Source organism: Sus scrofa, chromosome 13 (genome assembly GCF_054392235.1).
Source record: "Sus scrofa isolate SSC_HxYL_T2T_F1_AM1 chromosome 13, Sscrofa_HxYL_maternal_Yorkshire_Landrace_v2.0, whole genome shotgun sequence".
Lineage (NCBI taxonomy): Eukaryota > Metazoa > Chordata > Mammalia > Artiodactyla > Suidae > Sus > Sus scrofa.
In genome coordinates, this window is record NC_139395.1 from 128,889,802 (window position 1) to 128,905,911 (window position 16,110).

At 33.6% G+C, this 16,110-nt stretch overlaps 1 protein-coding gene across 48 annotated transcripts in view; it reads left to right on the forward strand.

Annotated features, from left to right (window-relative positions):
* NAALADL2 (N-acetylated alpha-linked acidic dipeptidase like 2) overlaps positions 1-16,110 on the forward strand; it is a 1,339,033-nt gene that overhangs the window by 1,319,934 nt on the left and 2,989 nt on the right. For 6 of the 48 annotated variants that reach the window (XM_084990331.1, XM_084990330.1, XM_084990333.1 and 3 more), the window contains one exon: positions 2,774-5,273. The exons of the other annotated variants lie outside the window; for them this stretch is intronic. In XM_084990331.1, the coding sequence (XP_084846457.1) occupies positions 2,774-2,957 (184 nt within the window). In that variant the 3' untranslated portion in view covers positions 2,958-5,273. Of the gene's footprint in view, positions 1-2,773; positions 5,274-16,110 lie in introns of those variants that run through there. 48 annotated transcript variants of the gene reach the window in all.

The following is a 16,110-nucleotide window of genomic DNA, read 5'->3' on the forward strand; positions in this document are numbered from 1 at the left end:
CTATTGAATTGGCAAGAAGAGCGTGGTGATTTGAGGAAGATAACTAGACAAGCTGCTATGGAAATGCTCTACAGCCTGTAAGTAATGCAGGGATTTCTATCTTCACATAATTACTTTGGTGCCTGTAAAACAACCTAATTAGCCCTTTATCTCTTAGAACACAATACATTTATTTAGTTTGCATTTTCTTTTATCCTTACTATTTTTTATTAGTATTTAATATAATAATTTATAGTATAACAAGTAGCTTGCTATTCAGTTATATGATTTATGAGGAGGACATAAAATTTACCCTTTTTTTCTTCATAGTTCAGAATGGGAAAAGCTGCATATCCATCTATTTACACACACACATTTATGAACATATGCATATATCTATTCATGTGTTTACATATTCACATATACATACATGTACCTCAAAAATTATAGACAAGTTATAAATAGTAAGAATGAAAGAGACATGTTTCCATGATATTGTCAGACATAAGATTTTCTCTGAGTTAATGCTTTACATGTAAATAAAACCACAGGAGGGCAAAGCTGGTGTGGTTTATCCTCAAAGTTTTCATTTATTCACAGCTGCTCAATAGTAGCAATGATAGTTGTTTACCACTGTAATTTATTGTCACTTGGAAAGTGAATAACAATTTTTAAATTCTATTGAAAAGGAAAAGCATTAAGTTTACTGGCTCTATGGGGTTGGTAGAAAGGTTTAAATAAAAAATTTATATTTTATATTTAAAAAATATTTTATAAATTAAAATTTTATAAGATAGACATAATTTTAAATGTTCTATGGTGATTCTATCTCCATCACAATTTTTTGATTCTTTAAGGATTAAAACATCATTAATTCTTGCTCTTTCCTTGCCATGTCTTTACTTGGCCTTTGCATTAAACCATTCAATAGTCTTCATTATTTTTTATAGGTACATGAGAGATTAGTGTTGACATTAATTACTGACTGAAAATACCCAGTATAATTTGGTATAATTTTCCTCTCACTTTGAAATAAGTAATTTAAATTTTGTAGTGAACAATGATTTTTAAGGGATGGGTTATATGAAATTTCAGATAAAACTGAAAGCCTTAATACAATTGAATATGCTTTTTGAAGTTTATATATTCCTACCTTCCACTTATTTTTCAAGTTGGCAGAAATGTTATATACAGATCAAAACTATTTCCATTTGGTTTTAATTAGATTTATATGAGTATATCAAATAATGGGAAAAGTAAATCTATATGATAGTTTGATTTTAAGCTAGCAGCCATCAGTACTAGTAGTTATTGCTAGTCATAAAGATATATTTCTTGGAAAATACTATCTTAAATAATCATATGAAGGTGAAGAATCACCACATGTAATTACAGAAAATAAAACAATATAAAATTACAAAATGGGCTATGACATCCATTCAAGGCTTTATAAGTCTACTCTTTCTTAGTATCTTTATATTTTAGGCAAATGATCTCCAACATCTCTAAATTGTCTTTTTCTTATAAAGGCATGATAAAAATACATAAAATTATTCCAAATTTAAGACAGTGGCTCTAAAACTATCCTATCTCCCATTTTACTCAAAACACAAAAATCCTTTTCGGACTGAGACTACTTTTAATTCTTTTGTATCCCATATTGCTCTTGGTGCTTAATAAATACTTCATGAATGAGTCTCAAGGTAATTAATTTCCCTTGAGGTATATCAACTTCTATTTTAAATTTCTTCCTAGATTTTCTTAGGAATGATATTAGTGTAGTAGATAGCATGTTCTTTTTTCTATTTATATTCAAAGGTCAACTATTTTTGATCTATCTAAATACTAAAATATCAAAATTCTTTAAAATCTTCCATGTGTGATTTGATCATCTTAATGCACTTTATGAAATTAAACAATCATCTCACACACTGCCTGACATTTACGTAATTTAGACATATTTTACTACTAAAGGACTTGCTTTTGTATAGCTCAGAATTCACTTAGTGATGTTGTTTTCAGAATGTTGGATTAATGTGTCTGCCAAAACATTCATTAAGTGTGGAACCAAATTTCAAAAGATGACTTGTGTCCAGATGTCCAGGGCAAAGAAAAAATTACTTTTTGTCTTCTATATGTGGGGCCATAGTTCTTCAGAGGGTTCATTTAAGAACTGCATGTGTTATTTTTTGCATATATTAAATATTAGGCTTCAGGAAAAGTGGCTATCAGTTAATATAAATTTACTCACTGAGTAAAGTCAATTATTTCAAAAACTCATTTGTATTTCAGTGACATATTATAGTGACATATCTTGCAAAAAAGCTAATTATATTTCCAGAAAGAGAATTATCAAAAATGCCCATAAATTCCAATTTTTAGAATAATTTAATAACAGATTGGACCACTGTTTAAACAAAGACCACACAGGTTAGAACAGCAAGAAAAGAAAAAAATTAGTAATTATTCCATTAATTCAGATCCATAAACAGGAAAACTAGAGAATTCAGACTACAAAATTTAGAGATTACTGGGGTTGATTATATTTTAATTAGCAAAACCAAATAATTATGACTTTTTCCTTCCATTCTGATAACTTGGTTTCTACATCCATTGATTAATTCCAAAAATCTAGACATTATTACCAAGAGAATGTGTAAAATAATCTGAAGTAAAGTAGGGTCTATAAATAGGAGTCTCCAAGTCCATGATTTTCTTTTCTGCGGAAAGTTTCATTTGTGCCATATATTAGATTCCAGGTATGTGATATATGATATTTGTCTTTCTCTTTCAGACTTTCTTCACTCAGTATGAGAGTCTCTACTTCCATCCATGTTGCTGCAAATGGCAATATTTTATTATTTTTATGGCTGAGAAGTATTCCATTGTGTATATATACCACATTTTCCCAATCCAATCATCTGTTGATAGACATTTGGGTTGTTTCTTTGTCTTGGCTATTGCAAATAGTGCTGTAATGAACATGTGGGTGCATGTGTCTTTTTTAAGGAAAGTGTTGTCTGGATATATGCTGTACAGTAGGAAGAAAATAATGTATTGGGAAATACAAATAAATAAATAAATAAATAAAAATTAAAATATAAATAGGAATCTAAGTCATAATGGACCTCTTTTATTTTCAGCCCTCAAACAGCCCCAGTCCATTGTTTACCTAGTACTTCAGGCCACAATTATCAGCCCGTGAGAGGGAAAACTCAAGATGGTGCCTTTTTGCCTTCTTAGTTTTTAAGAGTATAGTTTTGATGAATGCCCAAAGGGTATCCTTTCATGTGACACCATCAGAACAGTAAATAGTCAAATGATAGAAAAAGCAATTTATATTTATTTTTAACTCAATCTATTTTATTATATTTATAGTTGTACAATGATCATCACAACTCAGTTTTATAGCATTTCCATCCCAAAACCCCAGCCCATCTCCCCACCCCCACCAACCTGTCCTCTTTGGAAACCATAAGTTTCTCAAAGTCTGTTCTGAAAAGAAGTTCATTTTGTCCTTTTTTTAGATTCCACATGTGATAGAATATGATGTTGGTGCCTCACTGTCTGACTAACTTCACTTAGCATTTAATTTCTAGGTCCATCCATATTGCTGCAAATGCCATTCTTTCTTTCCTTTTAATGGCTGAGTAATTTTCCATTGTATATATGTACCACATCTTCTTTATCTACTCCTCTGTTGATGGACATTTAGTTTGCTTCTATGTCTCGGCTATTGTATATAGTGTTTCAGTAAGCATTGGGGTACATGTATCTTTTTGAGTCATGGTTTCCTCTGGATAGATGCCCAAGAGTGGGATTGCTGGATTAAACAGTAATTCTATTTTTAGTTTTCTGAGGAATCTCCATACTGTTTTCCACAATAGTTTTACCAATTTACATTCCTACCATAAGTGTAAAAGTGTTCCCTTTTCTCCACACCCTCTCCAGCATTTATTATTTGTAGACTTTTAGCAGTTTATTTTTAACTGATACATTCATCACCAATCTTTCAAGATAGGAACAGGGAATTGGAATTCTAGATTTACTTTCCTGCTTAAGGCACACTAATGATGCATCATCTAAGATTTCCAACTTCAGTGTCCTCATTTTGAAGCAATAAAAAGGCATTAGCAAAACATTCTGAATGCAGATTCTTTTTCCATTGTCACTATATTCCTCCCATACACTTGCTAATAATCTTTTCAGTTAACTCTCCACATATAATTCAACAACATTCTCATTTTGTCAGTTAATCTTTGTGTGTCCTTCCAAAGCACTCAGAATCATTTTTACAGGAATAACTTCCTTTCACACTCAATATGTCATTATTGACCATAATGTTAAATAAATTACACATTTTTTAAAATATAATAACACATGTCCATCAAAGAAACTAGTTCAGGACTAAACCAAGACCTCTTGGTAATGTAAATGCACTGGAGGGAATTGCTGAGAATGGATGGGGGTCACCCAATAGGTTTAAGTAAGAAAGTAGGAGAAAAATATATACTCCTATAAGGCATCCCAGATCTACTGCATCTGAATCCCTTGTGCAATATAAAAATTTTTCTCAGGTTATTCTTATACACATTCAATTTGATAAATACTGCTGCCATATTATAGAGCACTTGCTAACATTTAGTAAGGGAAGAAAACTGCCATTCTGCAGAGCAGCAATCTCCAGGGTAAATCCAAGGGAACTGTTGGAATACACCTTTCGTTGCCATCACTAGTGAAGTAAACATTTATTGAGTTGCTGTTTTAATATTTTAAAGTTAAAAAAAATCTTCCTGGTACCAAAATTTCCTATATGAGGGAAGTGTCCTATGTGCTTAGTGGAAAGCGGGGCTTATCTCCCTGATAGAAGGTAAATAAATCTAGGCATTTTGTTCCTGAGCTAGTGTACAGGAATATGACCTGGTTTCAGTCAATTGGGTGAGCTTTTCCAGGACCTGATATCCCAAAGAAGTGAGGCAAAGATGGAGGGGCAGTTCAGGAGTATTCAGGCTAGTTGTGGATCAAGATTCTGGCAATGGCAGAGCAAATGTGAAGAGACAGCAGTGCCATCATGGTGAGAAGAATTCTCAATGAAGTGGTGGCAGTGGGAGTGTCTGAAACATCAATGTCCTAAACATGTGGCTATAGCAGAGTCTTGGGGGTACTCTAGGATACTTAGCTTCCCTTGGTTACTGCCTGGTTCTTAATGCTTTTCATCTCTGTAAACTATTTCATAGATATGTAGTAGTATATTTACATATGTACATATGTTCAATAAATATGTGTTTTTTCTTAAGCTATGTATAATTAGTTTTGACTAGCACAACTAAATGTACACCCTTCTTTGGGTCAGATATCTGTGGACTCTTCAACCCTCTGACACACATGGGTGAGAATACATCTTCTATTAGAGTTCCCATCTAATGCATCTTCTTTTAGAGTTTCCAAAGCAAGGGACTGACATTGCTGTTATTTAATTACAGTCTGGATTTTTTTTTTTATGATCAACTACAATGCAATCAATAGAAATTTGCCTATCTGGTACTTGTATTTTGAAAAATGTAATAGTATTTCAGAATCAGATTGTTTTATTTTAAAAAATTGCATAGTAAATGATATGTGGATCCATTTGTTTACTGGTATATACCATAGCATTTTTATTTCCATGTTAGCAAAAATAGTTTCAGATAGTAATGCACCAATAAATTGTGAGCAAATTTACTCAGCTAAGGAATAGCACCAAGAGTTCTACTTATTGTCACACTTTCAAAGTGAATGATTAGTAACATGTATAACAATTCTGTAAAATGTGTAAGCTAATCTTTCCAGTGTTTGTGAATAATTTTATATTAAGACACTCCTTCGTTAAATACCTTCAACCTCCTTGAGCAACATTCATGGATTCAACAGGTCAATCAATTTACTTGGTAATTATTTTTCTTTTAGCTAAAATTTCTTTTAGCCAACATTTTAATGTTTTGTTGATTTTTAAGTTTTCAAATCATTTTGAATAATATACTGCTACTCAAGAGAAACCATGCCTTTTTCACCTTAAGATAGTCATTTTCAAATGTCAACTGAATGAATTATCTGAATCCTTTTCATCAAATACAATCATATCTATAGTTATTACAGAAGTTACGTATATGTTTTAAATACTATTTAATCAATAAGATTGTTTATGTGGATGCATTTGATTCAAAACAGCAAAAACTCTACTCAAATTGACTTAAAGAATAGTGGACTCACATAACTGAAAGTTAAGAGAAAGAACAGATTTTAGATTTGACTCAGCATCTCTATCATATTATCAAGGAATAAAGTTCTTTCTGTCTCCAAGTTCTATCTTTCGTGGTACCATATCAAGGCTGATTTTCCTTATGGTAGGAAATAAATGTAGTATTTACAGATTCCATATCCATACCCTATGCCCTAAAAGGAGAGAAAGGATAAGCTTTTTGTAGTTTTCTTAGAAAGGCAAGAAACTACTGCTCTTAGAATCCTGAAGAAAATCTCTTTTTAAATTTTATTGCCAAGATTAGGTCACATGCCCATTGCTAAAATAATTTATTTTGTTAAAGAATTGCCTTACACTGACTTAATTAGAACTGTTGTCTGGCAATTTGAATCAAATGAGCCAGGTTAAATAAATGCCATTAGAGCCTAACCCTGGAGCTTCCCTCCAACCCATAATGCATATGGTAAATATTGCATAGAATATTTACCGACTTTGCATTATATACCCATAAAGAGTATATAGTATGATATGTTATATCATGTAAAGAGTATGACGTAGTTAGACAAGATAAACAAAAACAAAAACATTTAAAACTGTCAACTGATTAAAAATAATGCACAGTGTAAAGATTGCAAGTTTCATTAAGGGACATTACTGAGGACTATAGAATGGGAGATATCCTATCAGACAGCTCTGAGTAACTGCTCCAGAGAAGCAAGGGAGGAGCCAGGATATTTATAAGTTTTTTGTTTTGTTTTTTTTTCCCCTGGGGAAAAACTTGTTGAACATAACAAGATTTTGTTAATCACAAAGAATAGACATCTCAAGTTAATGATTTTGATGCTTCACTTTGCACAGAAAGATGCAAGAATCTGGGTTCATTGATATTATCCTTGAAATATTCATCTTAATTATCTAGGGCCAGTGTCCAAAGTACAGAATGATTTGCTGGTTTTCTCTATCCTGAATTTCCCTCAGGCAGTGTTTGTGGGCAACTGCAATGACTAATGGCTAAATCTCTGTAGAATTGGAACATCCAACAACATTCTTTGTTTACATAGCAAAGCAGGTTTTTTTGTTTGTTTGTTTTTTGGGTTTTTTTTGGTTTTTAGGGCCACACCTATGGCCTATGGAAGTTTCCAGGCTAGGGAATCAGAGCTGCAGCTGCTGGTCTACACCACAGCCACTGCCACAGCAGATCTGAGCCTCATCTGCAACCTACACACAGTTCACAGAAAGGCCAGATCCTTTAACCCACTGAGCAAGGCCAGGAATCGAACCTACATCCTCATGGATACTAGTTGGGCCCCTTACCACTGAGCCACAAATGGGAATTTCCCAAAGCAGTATTTTTTAACAGTATATTATACATAAAGAATAAAATTTTTAAAAAATTATAAACTATACAATTAATTTCATACCCTATATTCTAAATGTATTAAATGAAAAAGAAGTTAAAATGATATATTTTAATTTACTTCTCATATGCTTGGTTTGAACATAGAGTATAAACTTCTCTTTGCTATCCCTCAGCACCTAACATGATGACTTACTCATATTAGACATTTAATGAAGACTTTTGAGTAGAATAAGTCAAGAAGATCAATATTGGCTCAATTACTCACTTTTTTTAAGTAGACAGAACCTACGTTATAAATACATCTTTAGAGTGAACTTTCTAAAACAAGTAGTTCACATCTTTTTCATTACTAGAATTAAAAAATGAGGGAAAAAAGCTGATTTACCTATTTTGTTTGGTTTTATGACCTTCATATTGTTGTTTACTCAAGGAAATGAAAGTAAGGGAAGAACAATGGAGAAAGGGCAAATGCAAATGTTTGGAGCATAGATTGAAGCAAATCCATCCTTATGTTAATTGTCAAGTGCCTGCAAGGTGTTCAATTGAAGTTGTCCTTGGAAGGTGACTGGTTCTTACCCCTGATGAGTAGATACTGAAATATTACAAGAATAAAGTCCCAAATAAGAGTAAAAAATTACCTAAATATTGAGGTTTAGGTCATACATAGAGTTAAGATAGAAAACAGCAGGGATTACATTGAAATAAGAACAAAAAAAAATCACATGTGTGTGATATATCACCATCTTCTGCAAAGTTTATAAGATTCTAAGGGTTATATTAATTTCGTTGTATTGTTCCCTCCCCTTTTTATTTAATGACAGATTTTCGAGTGCAGAAATCTAATTTTTCTTTGTTGATAAACATCAAGCACTGTGCTTTTCAGGGGAAGTCTCCCTTGAATATGCTAAAAAAATGTATTTTCTTAGAACACTTCTCTCAAGAAACAGTGTAATTAGATGGACTGAGAGGTCTTGAGATAGTAACTCTACAATATACAATCATTTACTCTCTCTGTTCTCTATATTTAATTGTAATGGAAAAAAGATCATTTTTTTTTTCTGTTTCTTGGGCTGTAATTCAGTAAGATGATAAAAAGAACCAAACAACCACACACTATACGATGTAATGATTAACTGTTTTGCTTAGTGGGAACAATTCCAGTTGGCACTCAAAACAGATTTTAAAACTTCTAACAGATCAGTACAGATATCTTAACTTTGTTGTTACATTCCTTATGAGGACTGTTGGGAAGTGTTCCAAAAACATCGTCTGAATTCAGCCAGTTTTTTCAAGAACTGTCACCCCCACACCATGTATTGCATTCTGTCAATGGTATTAATAGAGAGTAAGAGCACTGATGCCTAGAGCAACGTAAGCCCTTCCTTTCCCACCAGAAAAACAAACAAAAAACAAACAAAAACACTACCAAGTTATGTCAATTATCTATTGCTCCAAATCACCCCAAATTTAGTGGCTTAAGACAACTATTTATTTTGTTCAGAATTATTCAATCTGGCCATCTAGATTGGATTTAGCTAGGCAATTCTTCTGGTCTGGGACAGGCTGGCTGTCTCTTGATTGTGTTTATGTCTGCAACTAGTGCCAACTTGGCTCGGGAGTAGCTAATGTAGGAAGGGCTCAGCCAAGCAGCTCCCCACTTTCAAATGTGTTCTTTCAGCAGACTAACCCAGCATTTTCTCATGGGGGCTTGGCTCAGTTCCAGAGAGAGAAAGGAAACACAGCAGACCCTTTGAAGCATGGACTCACCATAAATGGCACATTCATTAAGACCAAACCCAACTGAAGAAGTAGGGAAAGAAACCCCACCTCTTGATGGAAACGTCTGCAAAGTCATATTTTGTGGTGGCCTGCATATAGCGAGTGGAATAATTATAGCCCTTTTTGCAAACAATCTACCACACTTGTCTTTCTGCTTCAATTGCTGCAGAGTGAGTTTATGGCTTGACAATATCAACTATGGTCTGAATTTTGCTAGTATAGACCATATTCAAATTTAGCCAAATGGACATTTGTACTATAAATACTGCAGGCATATATTTTGTGAATTCTCATGGACATAGAATCCAAGTCACATAATCTTTTCTAATGTTGATATAAATACAGTATTCCACTATTAACTATGGAGATCAATTAGTATAATCCCTAAAAAGAGTGAGAAACAATTGTGAGATATTGACTTGACCTTATTCTCTCTGCATGCAGCATGCATATCCAGTGAGTTTTAAAAGACATGACTTATTATTTAGTGTGATTTCATTTAGAAGTTTCTCTACAGGGGGTATAATGAATTTTAATTAACGTTTAGTGGCATTCTTTGACCAACCATTTCTGAATATAAGAAGGAATATTTGAAAGAGAGTCATCATTTTCATCATTAATTTGCTAATTCACACACAAAGAAATGACTCATGAAGACTTTCGATGCCTTTGTTTCAAAATTCATTTTCTTTAGTTTTCCTTTGCTTTAGCTGAGTGGAAAAGATTTGTCAGTTGAGCAAAGATGCTTCATCTCCTTCACTGATGCTGCTGGGAGTTATTAATTAGGTTTCTGAGTTTGGTGCTGCTCTTTCCTGGTCACCGTGATGTGTCATTGAAACAGACCCATTAAAATGAGTGATGTGTGTTGTAATTTCATTAGTGTCATCAATAATGTATTACACTTTCCTTTTAGCAGTCTCTTTGTGTTGTGTGTGGGTCAGGATGACTGTATGTGCTACATTTATAAGATCCAAATTGTTACAGATGAGAGAAGATAGGCATGAGGGTGGAATTAATGTTATTTTAAACATGATAACTACTAAAATGATTTCAATTAAATAATATTTTAATTAGGTCTGATGTCTCAACATGCTGTATGAGATACATTTTGTGTGTATGCAAATAGGATGGTGATTTATTGAATTAATAACACAGCCTGTTCTTTTTGCCAGGAAACTTTTCTGAATTGAACTAAAGCAGGTGTGTGTAAGAGCAGGAACTGTTCACTAAGGCACGTGATTTTTGTAGTTGCAAAGAACAGACTCAACATGGAAGCTCTTCAAGGGTATTTCACCACTTTCTTTCCACCCTATTTTCCTACCAGACCTGTGCTTTTTGACTGGCTATTGGTCGATTCCAAGTCTGTCCTAATCTGAAAAATATGATTTTATCACTGAGAAGGAGAGACATATTTGAATCCTCCAACAGAGTATACATTATTGAAATATTTTAACTCCATTTAAATGAGCTTTAATTTTGGTCACATAACATAGAAATAGAAAGATATTTTGGCTTAGAAGCTTCCATCAGAAACATTGATCTAATTGAAATATTTTCAAAGGCAAGAATCATCTATCTATTAAAAAGTGGTAAAGGGAGTTCCTATCATGGCTTGCCAGGTTAAGAACTTGACAGTGTCCATGAGGATGTGGGTTCAATGCCTGGCTTTGCTCAGTGGGTTAAGCATCCAGCACTGCTGTAAGCTGCCTCTTAGGTCATAGATGTGGCTCGGATCCATCATTGCTGTGGCTGCAGCTCTGATTAGACCTCTAGCCTGGGAACTTCCATATGCCACAGGTGCAGCTGTAAAAAGAAAAAAAAAAGTGGTAAAGTAATAGTTTTGCTCCCCAGTGATTATCCTGGATACTCAGGGTTAATGACAGAATACTAAAAAGTATATGGAAATGTGACAAAATAAAAATGTGGCTGGGTTTTTATAATTTTTGCCTTCATTCAAATTTTTAAACTAAAATAATATGATGATATTTTTTGGAAAAGGGCTCCAAACACTAACATTTATTTTCTGTAAGCAGGACGCTGAATGGCTTTTAGTACACAAAAACAAAATAGTAAAAGACAAAGTACTTTGGAAAGTCAGTAGGAAAAATGATCCTTCTCATGAATATTTAAAGATATATTTGTTATTCTCAATTTGTTTTTAAGGTAAAACAATCTATCAAGGTAAAAAATTCTATTATAATAAAGATCAACTGACTTAAGTTGTACCAGCAACTACTACAAATGAAGGCTCTCTCTTAGATTATGATGAAAAAAATCCTATTCACTTCAACCAGAATCTAAGTATCTGTAGTTTTAAGCTGATTTGTATCCAGTTGGGTAGAAATGGATATGAGTGTTTATCTTACATAATAGCTTGCAACAGACTACTACTTGAATCATGTAGCATATGGAAAATGTGTTTAGCTCCTTGTAGAATTTAACAAACCAAAAAAGGATCCATTTGTATGCACATGGCTTGTTTACAGTCATTATAAAAGTATTACTGTGTTGCTTACTAGTTAGAAAAAGCAAATGTTGGCACACTGCAGATTCCATTGCACTGGTCTTTAAAAAATATGTTTGCTTTCCAGTTTTAAAAAAAACAAACAGTAATTGTATGTCTTGTGCTTTAGACCTATTTATTCTTTTTAGGATGCACTTCTTTTTTTTTTTTTTTTTTTTTTTTTTTTGGTCTTTTGAGGGCCATAGCTGCAGCATATGGAGGTTCCCAGGCTAGGGGTCTAATCAGAGCTGTAGCCACCAGCCTACGCCAGAGCCACAGCAATGCCAGATCCAAGCCACATCTGCTACCTACACCACAGCTCATGGCAATGCCAGATCCTTAACCCACTGAGCAAGGCCAGGGATCGAACCTGCAACCTGATGGTTCCTAATCAGATTCATTTCCGCTGAGCCATGATGGGAACTCCTAGGATGCATTTTTATTCTTCCATATTATCTCTCTTCTTAGATGCTTTATACATGTTATGGCTGAAGTTTTGCATAAATATATTAGAGACTGTGCTCATGCTTAAATGAATTGTCATTGAGGGATTAATCTGGTAACCTTTATGAGCATGTTTTATTAATATCACCTTATCATTAAATTGAATATTAATAATATTTAAAATTTAACAACCAGAGAATGTGTATATAGGAATATATTTCATGCCAGTGGGTTTTAAATATGTGGAAAAGTCACTATAACAGCTCCAAAATCATTAAACATACTTCCCATAATCTATTAATTGCATTGGTACAACTCATTTAAGGAACAGTTCTGTGTAACAATGACTATAATATCTTTGTTTGTCAGCATACTGAGCAATATGCCCTCAAGGAATGGAAATATTTGGTACAACTTTTGAAACTACGTTTGAAAAATATTTTTGCACTCTTAAATTCTAGAAATATACTTGCTATGAAATGACTTATAATTAAACTTTAAACTGATGAAGTAGAGGAAGACAGTCCAAAACTATGAATATTATGCAAGATAATCAAACATTTTTATTATATTTGTTTAGTTAGTCTTAATGGTAAAGTAGTATAAGTTGACTGTGAAGGAATATTTTATTAAATAGTTAAATAATGAAAATATATTTTATATTTTTTTTTCTTTTCTTTTTTGGCTATACCCACAGCATATGGAAGTTCCTGGGCCAGGGATAGAATACAAGACAGAGCTATGACCCATGCCACAACTGCAGTAATACCAGATCCTTAAACCACTGAACCATGGTGGGAACTCCTATTTTATACTATTTTTATCCTTTACATTTAATATTACACCAATTTTTATCTACCTACCTACCTACCTACCTATCTAAATAGTTCACTGTGAATTTAAACATGTTGGCTATGTATGCTGGCACTAAGAACCCACTCCTTTTTTATGACAATTAAAGATTATGTTAACATGAAAAGTAACTTTTGTACAGCTTGTGTTATGTAGGAGAATACATATGATTATCTGGGGCAGTTTCATCTTCACTGGAGAAAATTTGGTGGCCATATAAAAGTTCCTTTGTATTGGTTTCTTTATGCTTCCACCACACACATACTCAGTCTTAATAAAAAAGGAATAAAACTACTATTTAGGAAAACTTATATTACGTGTTTTTCTAATTCTCACTATTTTACGTCATTTTGATATAATAAAAACAACTTTTACACTTAAAACATTTATATACATATATCTAGGTGTATAATTTGTTTTATGATTATTTTAACATGGTCCAGTGACTTCTGAAAATCTTTTTAACTTTAAGAGTGCTGTAGAAATGCATAAGCAATCTCTATTTCAAGGAGAAGTCTCCTTGTAAAAGTAGATCTACATTTTTCTCAAAGTACAGTTCATAGAGCATTGCTCATGACCAGTGCCTCTCCAGTTGGAAGATGTTATTCTCCCTGCCATATTCAGGGAATATATATTTCTTAATACAAAGTTTATACCTGAATTCAAGAATATTTGTAATATAAAGAATATCTTGCACTACTCTATGTAATTCATAAGTGTACTCATAGACATGAAGATCAAGGATACTGGATTATTAGGGATAGTTCCCATTTCAAATAATAGGTTTTGAAAAAAATATCCTCTGAATTCAAGGATCTTCTGCCCCACTGCCAGCCAACATGTACTATTATCAAATTAAATTTTTCTCCAAAGACATAATATCTGTTTAAGTTGTTAATGTACAAAATGCAAAGTAACCTGAATTGGTGTATTTAACACTGACATCAGAGGGTCCACTAAATTTCCAGCACTGAGCAAACCCTGATAAAAATTTAGGTAAATCAAATCACTGTGATGGAAGACCTCCTATGTTCACAACACTGAATTAAACATGATAAGGAAGTAACACATTTCCCTGACATGCAAAACATTGCTATCATAATGCATCTTTGAAAAATAGAGGGATCAAGGTCCCACAACAGAGAAGAAAAGATGCTGAAAAGATGGAGAAGTTAAGTATCTTCAGAAACTAGTTGGATATCTAAGGAAAAGAGATGACTTTCAGGGTTCTGGCGCAGACAATTAGGTAGATTTCAGTGCCCATCACTACCACAGAGTAGAGAGGGAAGTTCAGCAGAGGCTGAAGTAATGGAGCCTCAATGATATAGGAAACAATGATTGAGAACTCTATATAAAACTGAGATTAAGTATAACTTAACTAATTATTGCACTGTGGCCCTTGTTCCATCTTCTCATTGTGTAACTCATATCTTTGTCACCTTTCATCTGGATGAAATTGTTCTCTAGGCTTTATATAACAGCCAAAGTAATTATTCCAAAATAAAATCTACCTTTCTTTCTTGCTTAAAAATGTTCATCACTTTCCTATTGCCCATTTATCCTTAGCTTGATAGGGAAGGCCCTGTATGATGTGGCCATGAATTACTCTCCCAGCTCTTCTCCTATATCTGTCCACTCTGGCCATACAGGAACAATGGCACTGATCCACTAAGAATAGTACACTGTTCTATAAATTCATACCTCTGCATATGCTGTTCCTCCTACACAGGGCGCTGATTCCACTTTCCAACTTGGTTCCTTTCCTATACCCCTGTCACTGGTAATTTCCATTATCCCTCAAGATGAACTTGAAATATTCTCTTATAAATTTTTCCAGTGGCAATTCTTCATCTGTTATCATTAGACCTTACATTTCTAATATAACAATTAGACAACTGTATTTTAATTATTTATGTGTCTGTCTCTCTTATTAGACCATGAAATTTCAGCTCATTTCAGGTAGTTTGGGTTAGGAATAAGGCAAATGATGCAATAATCCATAGTTTGCTAACAAAATGTGTCTCTATCAGTTAGTAAAATAAGATAAGGAGACATTGAAAACATACCAATGATACCACTATCACACCTAAAGTGTTAACAATTTCTTAATTTAAAAAAATCCTTAATTAGTATTCAATTTTGTACTATTCATTTTTTTAATTGTTTGAGTAAAGACCTAATAGAGCCCATACTTTGTGACTTGATGTTTATTTTAGTCTTAAGTAGCAGTTTGCAATCAGGGGCAATTTTGCCTGGTAAGAGACACTTTGGGCAGTCTTGGTTTTTTTCAAAAGCTATCAACCAAATGGTTGTGTTCTCCCAAAATACACGTGTTAAAATGGAGATGGGCCTTTAACCAGGTTAGATTAGGTCATGCAGGTGGGACCCTCATGATGGGACCCTCATGATGGGACAAAAGAACTTGTGAAATGAAGACATGTGATCTTTCTGTGTATATGCACAGGGTCACATGAACACATAACTAGAAAGAGGCCCCTCACCTGATCTTGGAATTAGCCTTCAGAGCCATGAGAAATACATGTCTGTTGTTTAAGCCACCCAGGCTTTGATACTCTGTTATAGCTACACAAACTAACTGAGACAACTAAAGGGTGAGTGCTACTGGTATCTAATGGGTGGGAGTCAGGAATACTGTTAAACATCCTACAATGCATAGAACAGCTGCCACAGTAAAGAATTATTCCCTCACCCAAATGTCAATAATGCAAGGTTGAAAAACCCTGGTCTATACATTCCTCCTTCACCTATTTCTTAGGGGAATTTATTTGCTGAAAAAACTGGATTTTTCTATCTCTTCTGTTTCTTAGAAATTAGATTTAGAAGCGCCATCATATACAGATTCAATTTTTTTTTTTTTTTTTAGGGCCATGGATGTTCCCAGGGTAGGGGGTCTAATCGAAGCTGTAGCAGCCAGCCTGCACCAGAGCCACAGCA